Source organism: Mycotypha africana (genome assembly GCF_025528875.1).
Source record: "Mycotypha africana strain NRRL 2978 chromosome Unknown BDF20scaffold_5, whole genome shotgun sequence".
Classification (NCBI taxonomy): domain Eukaryota; kingdom Fungi; phylum Mucoromycota; class Mucoromycetes; order Mucorales; family Mycotyphaceae; genus Mycotypha; species Mycotypha africana.
This window is the reverse complement of record NW_026515729.1, coordinates 2,198,677-2,213,997: the sequence shown is the minus strand read 5'-3', so window position 1 is coordinate 2,213,997 and position 15,321 is coordinate 2,198,677. Positions and strand designations below refer to the sequence as shown.

At 36.7% G+C, this 15,321-nt stretch overlaps 5 protein-coding genes across 5 annotated transcripts; 4 read left to right on the top strand and 1 right to left on the bottom strand.

Annotated features, from left to right (window-relative positions):
• The first annotated feature begins 1,328 nt into the window (after positions 1-1,328).
• On the top strand, positions 1,329-4,162 carry BDF20DRAFT_536423 (uncharacterized protein). Its single transcript, XM_053075693.1, has 6 exons — positions 1,329-1,512; positions 1,582-1,965; positions 2,042-2,707; positions 2,770-3,177; positions 3,244-3,372; positions 3,440-4,162. The coding sequence occupies exons 2-6, from the start codon at positions 1,710-1,712 to the stop codon at positions 4,030-4,032; spliced, it is 2,052 nt and encodes a 683-aa protein (XP_052936801.1). The 5' UTR covers positions 1,329-1,512; positions 1,582-1,709; the 3' UTR covers positions 4,033-4,162.
• Positions 4,128-5,761, bottom strand: BDF20DRAFT_913349 (pantothenate kinase; the record flags this gene model as incomplete). The annotated part of the gene is made up of 7 exons (XM_053084059.1): positions 4,128-4,268; positions 4,352-4,773; positions 4,845-4,905; positions 4,977-5,060; positions 5,131-5,219; positions 5,304-5,580; positions 5,642-5,761. 7 exons carry the CDS (start codon positions 5,759-5,761, stop codon positions 4,128-4,130), a joined length of 1,194 nt encoding a protein of 397 aa, XP_052936800.1.
• Positions 5,762-7,243: 1,482 nt separating this feature from the next.
• Positions 7,244-8,848, top strand: BDF20DRAFT_872072 (peroxisomal membrane anchor protein conserved region-domain-containing protein). The gene is made up of 4 exons (XM_053081141.1): positions 7,244-7,677; positions 7,751-7,835; positions 7,904-8,103; positions 8,186-8,848. The coding sequence occupies exons 1-4, from the start codon at positions 7,327-7,329 to the stop codon at positions 8,579-8,581; spliced, it is 1,032 nt and encodes a 343-aa protein (XP_052936799.1). The 5' UTR covers positions 7,244-7,326; the 3' UTR covers positions 8,582-8,848.
• A 2,484-nt stretch (positions 8,849-11,332) lies between these two features.
• Positions 11,333-11,512, top strand: BDF20DRAFT_790288 (uncharacterized protein; the record flags this gene model as incomplete). The annotated part of the gene is made up of 1 exon (XM_053076178.1): positions 11,333-11,512. A coding segment is annotated over one exon (180 nt), but the record flags the coding sequence as incomplete, so codon positions are not given.
• Positions 11,513-12,967: 1,455 nt separating this feature from the next.
• Positions 12,968-15,318, top strand: BDF20DRAFT_819045 (concanavalin A-like lectin/glucanase domain-containing protein; the record flags this gene model as incomplete). Its single annotated transcript, XM_053077423.1, has 7 exons — positions 12,968-13,103; positions 13,194-13,694; positions 13,790-13,887; positions 13,987-14,121; positions 14,205-14,297; positions 14,373-14,543; positions 14,623-15,318. The coding sequence occupies 7 exons, from the start codon at positions 12,968-12,970 to the stop codon at positions 15,316-15,318; spliced, it is 1,830 nt and encodes a 609-aa protein (XP_052936797.1).
• Between the last annotated feature and the right edge of the window lie 3 nt (positions 15,319-15,321).

Here is a 15,321-nt window from a genome sequence, read left to right as displayed (position 1 = left end):
TCAAGCATTGGTAACTGCAAGGATTCAACATACACTATTCAGCAGACGTTACTCTTGTCTGTTGGTGATAACGTATGCACGTATCCTTCAGGTGAGAAACATTTAGGGGGTTAAACCGCTTTCTCCTTGATTTCTTTCTTTCCATCAATAAGTATGCCAGACCATTGCTAAGAAGAGGCTCCATTGACGTGCAATAGAGCTTAGTATTCGAATCTACAAACAGCTATGAAATCTAGTTGTTACTCAACTTTCAGAAAATAAAGCTAGGAAGCCCTTTTTTTTTGGAGAAAGGATATATACAAATAGAAGTGGATGCCCTAAAAGCTGCCTATCCATCAATTATGAAGTTCTGTTGAAGGTTCTTATGACTTTCTATCTATTTGATCAAAATAACTTTATCATTTACATAGCGATTTATTGCACCTCATTTTTGACGATTGAAACATATGTTTCGAATTTTATTGACCGAATGTCATCAAATGCAATACCCTTGAAGCTTTACTGCTGATTTTTCTTGGAAGGGCGAGTTTGCTTAATGTCATATGATATTTCTATAAGATTAGGCCCATCTCATTTAGATGTGTTCCTTTCGAGAACATACCGAAAAAGGTCAACGTTGGCAATGTTTGAGTTTGATAAACTAGCGACTTGTTATCGCAACGAATAAATAGCATATGGAGTATTAAAGCAAGCTCTTTGAACAGTCAGGAAATAATAAAACGCATATTGAATTCAGTACACTCTTAGTTGTCTTTCGAAAATTGTACCATTTTTACCAATTATCTCATCATTTAATAATTGATTAAGACGATCAAACACTGATTTCTGTTCCGTACTGTATCTCGCTTCAATTAATTGAAGCATTTGCTGTCTAATTTCTGCTTGTAGAAGATTCCACTGTAATTTTCCCTTTCTATAGAATATATCTTTGCATTTTTAACAACCATCTAAGAGTTTAGAACGATATATAGTATTTATACCTATTACTACAGCCTCAAAGACTACTGCATAATCCATTGGCCATAGTGTTTAGTAAAGACACTCCGAAGTCTGAATTGAAATACACACCATCCAAACTTCTCCAAAGAGTTTATCTTTGGTGTTTTACTTTTACTTTTTTCTGAACATAATTCAACATTTACTCTATGTCACAATACCTGATTGCTCTTTGGGATTATGTTGCAGAAGGTGAATTTGAACTTTCTTTTAAACAAGGAGATAAAATAAAATTACTCGAAAAGCATAATGACGACTGGTAAAATAGTTATACTACCATTGAAACATTACTTGAAAGCCTTTGGAAATTTCTAACGAATTTTACTCACTGATTGCATATGCTCATATATTCGAATATGTCACAGGTGGGAAGGTATGAGTACATTTTCTTGGTCCAAACTATACTCTCAGAACAATATCGCTTAAGCTTCAACTGAATGAAATTAGGTGAATTCAATGACGAGATTGGTTTCTTTCCTGCAAACAGAGTCCGTCTTGAATTACCTGCAGAAAAATGTAAATAGGACAAGCTTTTGATAATGCCAAATTCATGTTAACAAATCATCGTGTTTTTTATATTCATAGTTCAGCATAATGTAACTATGAAGTTGACCGTATTTGGGGTTGGAGAGAAAAGCTCATCAATGAATGCTTTTTGATAGGATTCTCAGCTCAGTAATATCAGTAGCCATGATACCGTAGTGGAAGACCTTATGGTGCCGCCTCCAGCTGTACCATCCAGAAGTAATAGTCCTCAATTACAGCAATTATCTATTTCACCCGCCTCTCCACCGCACGAAAATCAGCGATGTCACCATTCTGAAACAATCAATACAACTACCCCCACGAATACCAATACTGCGTTTAATCATTCAGCATCGTTATCTCGATCATCAAGTTTTCGCGATAAGAAAAAGGACAATTGTAATGCTGTGCACTCTTTACCACCGGGTTGGGAATATGCTTACGGTAAATATGATTGCTTTCATAGTTATTTTCATACAAAGTTTTTAATCAAAATTACTTGTCTTTGAATGTGTTGCAGATCAAAATGGTACTATTTATTACTTTAATGAGACAACCGGTGAATCCCGATGGGATAAACCTCAACATACCACAGCTGAAGAGCAGGATATTTCAACAGATTTAGCGGCAACTCCAGCAGCATCACTACAACGTGAAGAAACAGCATTTACTCAAGGACTTCATCCTGAAGAATTAAGAAAACTAGAGCTCGATAAATTCCAAAAAGAATGGATACGACATAAAGGATTCATTCAGATGAAGATGATCTTGGATAAAGAAGATTATACCAATACTAGCAACAACAACAACAACAACAGCAACCCTTCTTCTTTTAGTAATGCTACAACAACACATAACAACAATGCATCCGTCAACAAACTAAGCTCTTGGAAAGTTTACTATGCCGTTTTGTCCAACGGATTTCTTTTATTGTATAAGGAAGCTCATGCAAAAAGTAAAAAGTCAAGTAGAACGCATGTTCCTGTAGGCGGATTTGATTTAGAATCATGTCACATTGAACCTGCTGGAAAACAAGATACAAAAAGGAAACATGTATTTATCATATCGACGCCAAAACATGTCAAACTATTCATTCAGGCGGCAAATGAAAAGGAGTTCTCAATTTGGCTGGATGCTATTATGCGAGAACTAATAGCTCGTAAAGAAAAGCAAAACGATGATACCGGTAAGAAAGATTGTTGAAGTATATCTCCAAGCTGTGATCTCATTCTTTACTTTATTCGGTAGAGATCATGAGGCTGTTGAAATCACTGACTTTTGATGAAACTTCAATGAAAGTCAACAGAAAAATGTCAGAAGAACATCAACATCATGGTGATGAAAATAGTGGTAATAAGAAGATTGGCAACTGGTTTAAACAGAATAGTAGTAACAGTGGTGGCAGTAATAACGGCGCCTATAATAACGCTCGTATGCTGGAACATAAGTTTAACACTTATAATCGACAGCCACCATCCAGCAATGATGATGATGAATTTGGAGGATTTTTACATATGGAGGAAAATGGAGACATTCCCAAAGTTGTTAGTTTATGTGTAAGAGAGGTGGAAAAGAGAGGCTTGAAGTCAGTGGGTATCTATCGGTTATCAGGGCCTGCTTCTACCATACAAAAATATAGAAATGCCTTCAATAAAAGTAAGCTGTTAAACTTTGACAAATAGATGTATTGATAATGTTTGACTAACGCAACTCTAAAAATAGAGGAATTTGTGTCATTTGCAAACGAACCTGACATAAATGCAGTAACCGGCTTACTAAAGCTTTATTTCCGTGAACTTCGCCATCCAATAATGACATATGAATACTATGATTATTTTATGGAAGCAGCCAGTAAGTATTTGTTTTACAATAAAGTGGAGATTAAGGGATCCTCAAAGACTATTGTTTCATCGAATAGAAATTGATGAGTATGAGGAAAGGATGTATCAAATCAAATCTGTCCTTCATAGTCTACCTAAACCAAACTATATGGTATTGGAGTATTTGATGCGTCATTTAAATTTAGTCGCATCATTTTCTGAAGAAAATAAGATGGAAGCCTCCAATCTCGCTCTCATTTTTTCGGTGGGTCTATTGAGATCGCCGTCTGAAGATCTTAGCAGTATTATGAAGTCTGATTTATCGAGTAAAATTGTTGAAGCTATAATACAGCAAGTAGATTGGTTTTTTGAAGAGGATAAAGATAGTTACGAACATGCTGCAACAGAAGATAATAGTTCGGTTGTCGGCGCTTCTGACAATTATGAAAGAGTGCGTGAAGATATTCTAGTAGATGTGAATGATACAAAGGGTCATGTTGACAGTAGCTTGTCAGTGACGAGTAGTTACAACCATAATACAGATTATATCTCTTCGACTACACCAACTGATAATGATATTATTAGCACTATCACCTCACCCACGTATACTCCTACAGTGTTTCAAGATGCCAGTGCACATTCCTATCCACAACAACCAGCTAAAAGGTCTTCATCGTTATCAAGACCATAATGCTTTTTATTACTTTTTAAAAATAAAAGACAAAGTAATGTGTATATTTATATATTACGTTTATATTATACTATAGGATGTAGGGAGAATGATATTTACAAATTCTGATAATTTTCGACTTTACGTATCTCTTCTGAGGTTTTAATATCATTAAATACAGTACTGGTATCTGGTATATTAGTGTCCAAACATGAATAAGAATGTCTCGCTTTACGCACAGGTTGGTGTTTTAAAAACTAAGGTGTTACAACAATGTTTTTTAAAAGTCAGTCGAAAAAGGCAGAGATGTCAGGGCATAAAATAAAACTATATTACTTACAGCACCAGTTGCGCCTAAATGCCCTTCATGACGCAAAAATAGCGCTTTCATCTCACCATTTGACCAGAACCTAATAGCGTAAGATAAAGAGTTCATGGTAATAGGATGTCCTCTAATGAAGCATCCTCCAAAATATATTCTCTTAATGCCATGTTGTTGAGCATTTAAGTAAGCTATTTGGCCAATATTATTGCTGACCATATATAACAGACTTTTTGCGATATCTCCTTGAGCAAAGCTTTCTTTATGCTGTTTCGCTGTCAACATCCCATTAATATTACTTTTCTTTTTGAAAACTTTGCCGAAGCTGCTTGCAATTCGTGTTGATTTCAATCCAAGTTTACTATAATCTGAACCATATATATCTCCTACTAATAAGTCTACATTTCTGTTATCTCCTGTTTTTGACATTTCCAGCATATCTATAATGTACAAAATTAGTATACTAATGATACACAAAAAAAAAAAAAAAGGCAGACTGTTGATTACTTACCATCAAATGACGGAGCATCTGTCAACATGGATAATAAGCCCCAGAGAGTACCACCTCCTAACTATGAAAATATGCATTGCATTAGTCTCCGCCAACTTTTTTAAGGAAAATCGTTGCTTCAGCTCAACTTACTGATGTACCACTGATACGCGAGAAATTGTTAGGTCCGGGACCATCAACTTTTAAAATACTAACACCAGAACCAATATTAACGAGCTTATAGAAAGAAACAAGGGTTTTCAGTACTAAGTCATCAAATATACCGTTAAAGACTTAGTGAAGTTACCATGTAAGGGTATATATTCTTCAGCCTTTCTTCAAATTGAATGGGATTTGGATCAGTTTCACTATATGTAAATACTTCATAGGGTATCTCTGTAATAAAGAAACTCAAGCCTTAAATATAGGTTAGTAAACTTACACATACCAATAAATTTTATCACCCGATCCTATTCTTACCAGTAATTAAGCATTCCATCTCGTCTTCTTTTTCAATTATAACACCATGTAGCCTCGTTGCTAGCTTGTCGTAATATAAATGAGCGCCTCCGCCGGTAGCTTTCAAAACTACAGGCTGTCCAAAATGATGGTGTTGCTGTGCATCTTTTAATAGAGCCACAATATAATCAATACATTCATCTACATTTTCAGTTTCGAACTTTTTGAAGTGAAGTCGCCCTCCTTTTCCATCTGCTGATAATGTGAAATAAGTTATCTTTGCTAGAGACCCACCAATCTATTACTTGAAATGTTAAGTACATTGAAGGAGCATGTAAACATTACAGTATATACTTTACATCAACAGCTATTTGCGATACATGTTCTTTCTGGTTTGGCAATACAATATCTCTAGTCTCATGTGCTGCATAGAATGCTTCAGATACACTTGCCCCTATTACATTCATAATGGCTGACATAATTATATGACAAACGAGCGGGGATCAAGAATCGTAATACAGAGTATGATACTAAAGTGGACTAGACAGTAGCTGAAAATATACGATAGAATAATGACAGAGGAACAATCAAAAGATTCAGAAAGAAAGAGAAGGACGACAATGAATGGAAATTGAATTTTTTAAAAAAAAGTATCACACAGCGGAGTGGCTGTTTCCTAGATTTTGCTGAGTGAAAAAAGAAACTTTTTGGGGGTGGGGTTGGTGGGCTACTGCAAGCGTTTTCGTAATTGTTTCATTCAAAGATTGAGTATAATGATGGATTTGTTATGATAAGATGAATACAACGATAAGCACGTATTTTACATTACGTGGCTTACGGTCTGCAGGTTTGTATTGAATCTGAAGTTCACAAATGTTACGAGATATTGTATATGCTGTTCTCAATCGGTAATTTTCACTTCAAAACCGTCTTTAAGCTTGAATGGTGATACGTTTTCAATTCGGTATTTGTTCTATATCTGTGTAAGTCATTTTCTACATGTTGAGCAGAAAATGTTACATTATTATTAGTAAGCGCAAATATATCATATGATATCAACTGCTTTCTTTCATCAATCTCGCAAAGAACTTGCAAACGACTCATCCCCCCCCACCTTGCCGACTCTTACATCAAATTTGTCGGACAGTATGATTTTTTTTATATTTCCTCTGGCCAATGGAGCGCTATGAGATTCACAAAGTCACCCCCTAAAGCTGAAGGTCTCCTAAAGTAAACTTTAAAGATTTTGACAAAGCTTGGATTTCACCATTCCTTTGTAATATCATATGCTTTAAACAATGATTATGGAAACAGATAGATACGGCTGCTAGCAATATCAGTAACAATAATGATGAGAAGATTTGAAGCTCCTCCATTATTCGTGAAAGTTGTGCTCAATACCACCGAGTTGCACCAAATTGGAACTGATACGCTATCAACTAGGACGAGCCCTGAAAACCCCCTTTGCCGCAAGTCTAAGTATTTAGTATACCAGCAACAAATGCTAGCGTATATACTGGACATATGGAAACACAGCAATAAACTAAACACTATACATGCATTGTTGCATACATAGAACGGTATACCGTGGCTAATGATGTTTTTATGAATAGACCTTACTGATTTGGCCTCTGCTTTTTTAGGTAATTTTTCAGTTGCGACTCTAATTGATGTAACGAATTCAAAGTATCTCAGTTTCCAGTAACGGTGTGCAAGAAAACGAGCATGCGTATGCCTCTGAGCTGGTGAATCATCATTAATTATCTTTAGGTACGTCTGTAGAATCATGATTAAACCCCAAGCCTGTAGAAAGAATATGCAATATTACTCACTATATGGCATTATTTAACGCTTGAGCGCTTAAATAAAGCTGAAGCTGCCATGTGAAAAAAAGCCATCTGTCTGGGTAATCTCAAAAAAGATTTCATTTGTCCCCGCAATTTGTGTCTTAAACGAGTTCACACAGCAATAAAACTTTCCTTTCTTTACTCCTATTCTCAACGCATACGACCCATCACTCATTGTCAGAAGTTGCATCTTTTAAATGCGTGAAGAACTTATTACTTCGGCTGTTTCATTTCTATCTGATCCTAAAGTTCAGTCTGCTCCCTTAGCCAAAAAGGTGTCCTTTTTGGAGTCAAAGGGAATGACATCGGAAGAAATAGAAGAGGCCATGTCTCGATCCAATGGAAAAACATTGCCAACCTCTACTGCAACCACAGTAACAACAAGTACAGTGCCTACTGGCACCGTTGCTCAATATCAACCGGGTATGGCTGTGCAGCATATGGCTGCACCAATCGTTCCACCAAGACCAGCATATGATTGGAGAGATATATTTATTGCTGCTGTTCTGGCAGGTGGTGTAGGATACGGTGTTTGGACTTTAGCAAAGGTAGGAATAATTATTTAAGGGCAAGCAGCATTAAGCTAAGTACACTAGCAAAACTGACAGAATGTGTACATAGCGACTCTTCGGTCCTTGGTTTAAGGTACCTACTCAAAAAGAACTAGAGGAAGACAAGGAAAAGTTAGATGCACAATTTGAAGCGGGTGAGTTTTAAGCACTGACAATTAGTATGGTAATAAAATAAAACCTTAATAACAGAATATATTTCTAGTTGAGAATTCTTTGAAGGATATCAAAGACCAAACAAATACAGCCTTAACAACAGTGTCATCGCAGTCAAAGAAAGTTGATGATTCACTTGCCAGTCTCGAAAGTGTTATAAAGGAGCTTAAGGAAGGCGAATCACAGAGAGATGAAGAATTCAAAAGTATAAAAACTCAAATCGATGCTTTGAAGGAACTAGTGCCCAAGGTAATTTAAAGGGAACAATATATATAATAAGTAACGTTGCTTTAATTCACAAGCATCATGTATCATTTCCATCTGTTTATAGTCTCTAGACCGTAATAAAGAAGCACAAAATGCAGCCCTTCTTGATCTTCAAAATGAAATGAAATCTCTCAAATCATTATTAGTCAACCGCCGTGCACCCTCCACCGTCCTTGATCAGGTATCAAGCGCACCTTCTACACCTACCACAATAGGCAGTACTGCAACGACTGCTATGACTAGCCCTTCTCCCACTGATGGATTATCATCTCGTCTATCTGCTACCCTTAACGCCAGTGGCGTCCGTGCTGGCATTCCGGCTTGGCAAATGACCTCCTCTTCATCAAATACCAATGCTTCTAACTCAAATAGTACAGCTACTACGCCCGCCGCCTCGAATACCACAGCTACAGAAAACAAAGAATCCTCTGAATCCTCTTCTGCTTCCACCTCAAAGTAATTTATATAGATTATCGAAACTTAGTCTCTCCAACGAGCACATTGTTTTAAGGATCTGATCTCTGAATACTCCTATGTAAGCCTTTCTATTCGACTTGTAACCGTAACAGTACGCTCTTTTCAGTAAAGACAACCTTGTTAAAGATGTGGAGAAGGTGGAGAATAATAAAATATAGATTATAGCCATTAAGAATAGCTTTGCAAACAGACGGGAATAGTTTACAATGTGCTGTCGTTAAGTCATTCTTTAAGAAAAATAACCACAGTTCTTTGTGGCGCTTTTTTGGAATCAATAGCAAGGCTACTAACCCCTTTTCATACATTTAAAATACGATTCACGTTTTCATCGGCCTTATCATCATGGTTCTCAAAAGAAAACAATAACAGTTATCGCAAATTGATAACTTAATAATAATACGGTCAATTGCTGTTTTAGAACCAATTAAATCTGATGTTTTTTTATGCAAGTCTAAAAAGGAGCGAGGGCATCGGCTGTAATATCGACTTTCAAGCTTCAACTCAACAATCATTATCTTTAGCAGATTTAACTGACCTTGCTTTTCGTCAGTCGTCAAATACTTGTAAATCCTATGCACCATGTTGCAAATTATACTTGATATTGCATTGAACATATCGGCTAACTTGAGCATGACAGAGAATTATAGCCTGTGGACTAATTTGCAATTTATCTTTGGACAATCTGATGGCCGGCACCATTACTCCTCCTGTTATTTATCTTTCTTTTGTCTACCTGCCTTTCTTACCTTCCTGCGATTATGCTATCTCTGCTCTCTTCGTCCTTCTTCCCTGAGTTCTGTATCAAAGATATTTGTGGCTTTATGGAGACTAGCTATGTGGCTTTTCTAGCGACTCTAGGCCGTTCAAACTTCTTAAAAAAATTGAATAATTTGTTCTTATACGTATGGAAGTATAGTATAGTACTATAGGAAGTACAATGATATTACTACAAAACACTTTCGACATCTCGGATGTGAGCACGTTGTTCCTGTAGCATTTTTACCATTTTATCATTGAGAAATCTTTAATTGAACTCTTGTAGTCAAATACACCTTAAAATAGTATTCCAGCAGCTATTTATGGTGTGAAATTGGCTTCTGATCATGTTTCAATGATTCGTTTTGATCTTATTAGGATCCACAGTGCATGGTCAAAAGTGGTTTTCTGTTGTCTCATCTTTCTGAAAATCAGATACGCTGGATTGCATTCCGTTAAGCGGATTACTGCTTTTACTTTGCAAGTTCTGCAGGTGTAGCTATCAGTATATATCGTTTTAAAACAACTTTTATTGTAATTGTGACAGGGCTTGTAAGACTTTTGAAAGGAGTCTTTAAATCGTAAAAATATTCCTTGGAAGACAGCTTACCTATCTATTTAAAAGAAGGTCCAACAATATCATGTGGCAATATCTGCCATGCTATTCGAATGGCAATTGCGCAGAATATGAGAATTTTGGTAAATCTCACTTTAATGAAGGGTTAGGAAATAAGGATAATGAACGCGGACGTTATAGGATTCGTTGATTTTCAGCTCTTAGTAAATAATCAATTGGTCATCTGCCCCGAGCTACCTTAAAGAAGCCACTACTATGTTCACAATATAAGCCTGAGTAATGATATAATCCATAGTGGTCATTTCATAACTGTTACTTAAAAAAAGAGTCTGTTTTTTAAACGATATCTTATATTAGTGGTAAGTGCTATTATCCCAACCCGTCGCATTTTGGTTGACATAGTGTTCTGATCTAGTACTAATTTTTGTTATGAAAGTGTTTTTCAAGTTAGAAAATGAATACTTAATCAGTATATGACTGTAAGCAAACCAGAAATGATTCGAAAGGAGGTTGAAAATGTTATGATTGAAAGCTGACTCTATCATAAATGCAGTAGTTTGAGTAATACCTTCAGAGTTTTAATTGGCAAGTTTATATGTCATTATGAGTATTTCGGTTAACAGAAGAAATCACTTCCTCATAAAAAGATCGGTTGTTTGAGACTTTATTGAGTTCAACTAGTCGAGACGCTTGAAAATCTCAATAAGCGGTTCTAGTGAGTTGGAGGAAAAACGTTAGTCTTCCCTTTTGTTCGGCTTTAACCTTTGCAGTATCCTCCCTTTTCTTGACCAATTAAGCATATGGCAGCTCATGCAATTATTTGTAGGACAAGTTGAATTAGGAAAAAAAAGAGACTGTAACCTACTATAAAAGCCCATAACGAGCAGAATTCGAAAGGAGATTAATCGGTAAAAGAGGGTAGTTGAAGAATGCTACAGTATAACATGCTCATACACCTTTCAAATACATAATGCGACAGGACTGAGGATGTGTTAGTTCGCACAATAGCACGAGAATCTGCCGGTTTCTATACGGACGAAGGATCATAATGCTCGTACTACACTCTATATTGATATGCATAATACTATAACGCTATATCTAATTGATCACTAGTTTCACCGACCAGTCAAATCGTCCTTTGGCTAATCAAGGCTAGGAACGATTTTATTGTCAAGTCTAGCCAAGTGAACCAACGGTCTCTGTTTCTTAAAAAAAAAAAAGTTACGAGATCAGAAAAATCTGTGGCTGAACTTTCGTACTTCGTTGTTCCTTGGTTCTTTTTATTTCATTTTTTGAACATTTTATTGATCATCGATGGTGAGGTAAACTGGATCTAAAAAGTTAATGTTGTTGTTTCCTTTCTTTTGCTAACTTCTGCCCGAAATTGTGCTTTTTTAATGAAGTTTTCAATGTGATGCCTGTGGCGACGTGGTGAAGAAGCCAAAGTTGAATCAACACCGTAATCGCTGTCATGCCACTTTCACCTGTATTGACTGTTCAACAACCTTTGAAGGCACTTCTTATCAATCTCATACATCCTGTATGACTGAGGCAGAAAAATTTCAGAAGCACATTTATCAAAATAAGGTAAAGGTTATTTGGAACTTTTCAATACAACTGCAGATTTTATTTGCTGATTTATGTTCGTCTAGAAGCAAAACAATAATGCGCAAAAGAATAATAAGCAACCTGCTGCTCAACAGGACAAAAAGGACAGTAGTGTAAATACGAAAAAACCGGTTTCTCTTATCGAGCAACTGGAAAATAAAAAGAGAAAGATTGAAGACAAGGAAGAAAAGTCAGAAAAAGGAACAGATACGAAAGCGAAAAAGCCCAAAACCCTCAAATCTCTCGCAGGTTGGAGTGCAACTGAATTAGACAAGGATGAAACTAAAAATTTTGAAAATGCAGTAAAGGAAGTTTTGAAGGATGGAGTAAGTAGCTACTGTCTTTCTTTTCAAATGTAATCAACGAAAAAGCCTGAAATAAGTATCTCACCTATGTATTGCTGATGATAGAAACCTTTAAATTTGAGAGATGTACGTAAAAAGGTCATTAATTTGATTGAAAAACATCCCAAGTTCAAGAAATCTGAACAAAGTGATTTGAAGAAGGCTTTCGACAAGCAATTTAAATTAAAATTGAAGGATAATACCATTACTTTTGCGTTGTAATTGATGAATAGAGACATTATTGATATTCATTGATGGTTTTATCAATACAGCAATAAAGTAGCATATGTGAAGAATTACGATTTTACAGACTATTGTTCGCATTGTACAGTTTTTTTCTTCTCTATTCACTCGTAAAATCAATAGGTTAGGAACGGAGGGAAAGAGACTTATATAATGTAGCTAATGAACTACCGTTATTTGCTACTGCTTGGTATTGAAAGAACATTATCTGTCTATTTAGTTAAACTTACCGGTTCTAATGAACACAGGGAAAAAGTTACCCTTGGGTGTGGAATTGTTTTAGATCGGCTATTTTCCTTGTTGCTTAATAGATACAGCGTTGGATAATAACAATTACTACGACTTGACTAATTTAGAGTAAACATCATCAAATTTAAATCTTGTCTAGACAGAACGTATTTTATCTGACGTGGTTTTCCAATCCCTTGTTCTACTCCAATTTTTATTGTTGACGCGGATGTCTTGTTTTGAAGGTTTCGGATGAGCATGTTTGAGAATATCTCCTCGCTTCACTTAATACTCTTTTATGAATAGCCATCATTTATCGAAGGAAAAGAGTCCGTCATTTCTCTTTTCTCTCTTTTCACTTTTTTCTATTGCTGTCAGTCGTAAAAATATAGACACTCGTAGCCGACCTTCCGATTTTTTAACCAGAAATCTTGACAAGCGGAGACAAATGACCAACGTCGAACCATCAAGTATTACTCAACGAACAAGCCATTCACAAGCTTGCCGCTTGGTTGAGAATACATGGAAGCAAATATTAGCAATAGCAAGCCATCACACACATGCGCATAATTTTGAAAACGAAGGAGACGACGCAATGGCTGATTTACGAAGGATGGACACAGCAACAAGGTCTACTAGCACCAATCGACAACGAAGAGGGCCGAATAGAAGAGATCGAGCCTCATTCTATATGAGAGAGAGAAACATGATGCATGCATTGGATACTCTATTCGGATTGGCTCATACTGGTAAAGTGGTACACTTGTGATCCAAATTTCAAAACGAAATATATCTATGTATTTACCAATTTCATCTTATCATCCTTATTCTTCTTCTAGGCACCGGTTATATTGCATTTGTAAGAACGATTGTCATGTCCATGCAATACGATAACCCCGTCGCAATGGCATTTTTATGCCATGTTATAGACAAATCAGCACTTCCTTCAAAGGATACCTTACAAAAAATTGGACCTCTCGTCCTAAGCCTACTAAACAAAAAACCCAGCCGCCTTCGACGTATGGTGTCACTAATAACAAAGCGTTGTGGCATGGAACGTGGAGCAAACAACCGAGAGCTGTTACGTATGCAGCTCTTTGATGACAATGCTACTTCAGCAACCCTGATGGCTTCGGATCAAGACCCACAATCACTTTTGCATAAAATAAACGGTGCCATAGTACTGTCTTTGTTGGCAGAAAAGTTTGCAGGCGAGATGTGTTTGATGCTTTGGTCTGAAGACATAGGAAAAATGCTCATGAAATCGCTGGTGGATACCCAAGAAGACCTTACAGCTCGGTTATTTGCATTGATTGCATTAGAAAAGTTTGCTCTAACAGGTATATAAAAAGGATATATTAGCCTCCTTTACCAAAAAAAAAAAAAAAAAAAAAAAAAATAATTGACATATAAACCCCTTCCACTCGTTTTTTAGGTGCCGTGAAATCCGCACTATTGAGTCATGAAATGCCTTTACGATCAGCGTTACTAGACATTCTTATGGAGTGTGAGCATGCGTATAAGCGTATTCGGGTACTGTCTCTGTTAAAGACGCAAAAGAAAGACCAACCGCTCATAGATACCATCGGAACATACATCAAGGTTAAGGTAAATGAAGGTGAGGTAGAAGAGCGTCGGGCTGTAGGCTTTACCGATGGAGATTCTATTCCGCCCAAGGGACCACTCAGAGAAGAATGGGCCAAGTATATGCAACTAGAGATGAGTTGTCGCTGGGCTCTCGACCGTGTATTCATAGAAAAAAACGTGGTAAAAATAATATCTGCAACCGAACAGATTGTTCCTCGCTGATTTTTCAATAAGCTCACGAAAGCTTAACTTTATTTATTCAGCTATCCAGTCCTTGGAACATTTCACAACTAGGCGTTATAATGAATCCCTTTGATGCAACACCTTACATGAAAGTCGGAATGCATGGTCTAACTGTAATGATCGATATTTTTCAATATTTGCTAAAAATATTATACTCACGTTAAAGTTTGCTTTTTTTCAATTGTTAGCTACGAAATGATAGGCCGCAATTTGAATCAGTACGTGCCACTGCTTGTGTTAAAGATGGAAAATGGTATTATGAAACGTTAGTGCTAACTAACGGTATCATGCAAATCGGATGGGCTACCAACCGCTGCCGTTTCTCCCCAGACGATGGTTATGGAGTAGGAGATGACCGTGTAAATTCAATTTTCAATTGTTGGTTCTAATCCAAAATAGTTCCCCCATTTTATTGAGTTTTATTTGATTTATTTATAGAATGGTTTTGCCTTTGATACCTACAGAACTGCCATTTGGGCGGATGGTTCTGCTGTTTATCCTCAAATGGAATATAGAGCACGGTGCGAAGCTGGTGATGTAGTTGGCAGCTTCTTGGATTTAGATAATGGTTTTTGTTCCTTCTATATCAACGGAAAGAATCATGGACTTACTGTCGAATTTGATCATCCCAATAAGAGAATCGATACTTTATCTCCTAGAAGCCGTGAAATAGCCTTAAAGAAAAAAGCAGTCGGTTTAGGGCTCTACCCTGCGGTTAGTCTTACAACTAATCAGCATTGTATGATTAACTTTGGTGACTGTCCATGGCTTTATCCTCCCCCTCTCACCGTTGAATTTCAAGGTGTTAACAAAGCTGGTAAATTAGACGACGACTTCATTAGAAGAGTTCTACGTTGGGAAAAGAAACGAGGTGTAACAACCCATGGCAAATCATACAAGCCTATGAACAAACCACCATTACGTCCGCTAGAAGGTGCTGATGAAACTCCAGTACGGTCTCCATTGAGTGCAACTAGTGACGAAGAAAATGGTATATCAGATAATGAAGATAAGTATGACTGGGATGGACCATTATGTACAATGTGCTTTTCTGAACCCAAAAATGCTATGCTACTTCCATGCAAGCACACTGGTTTCGGTGTACAATGTGCAAAAATCTTCAAGAATTGGTAAGTC

What these genes read in the sequence shown, in the direction of transcription:
- BDF20DRAFT_872072 (XM_053081141.1), top strand. Translation starts at nt 7,327, where the DNA reads ATGCGTGAAGAACTTATTACTTCGGCTGTTTCATTTCTATCTGATCCT. An exon ending in GTGTTTGGACTTTAGCAAAG is followed by an intron (nt 7,678 to 7,750) that starts GTAGGAATAATT and finishes ATGTGTACATAG; the next exon opens with CGACTCTTCGGTCCTTGGTT. An exon ending in TGAAGGAACTAGTGCCCAAG is followed by an intron (nt 8,104 to 8,185) that starts GTAATTTAAAGG and finishes ATCTGTTTATAG; the next exon opens with TCTCTAGACCGTAATAAAGA.
- BDF20DRAFT_536423 (XM_053075693.1), top strand. Translation starts at nt 1,710, where the DNA reads ATGGTGCCGCCTCCAGCTGTACCATCCAGAAGTAATAGTCCTCAATTA. An exon ending in AAAGCAAAACGATGATACCG is followed by an intron (nt 2,708 to 2,769) that starts GTAAGAAAGATT and finishes TTTATTCGGTAG; the next exon opens with AGATCATGAGGCTGTTGAAA. An exon ending in TAGAAATGCCTTCAATAAAA is followed by an intron (nt 3,178 to 3,243) that starts GTAAGCTGTTAA and finishes CTCTAAAAATAG; the next exon opens with AGGAATTTGTGTCATTTGCA.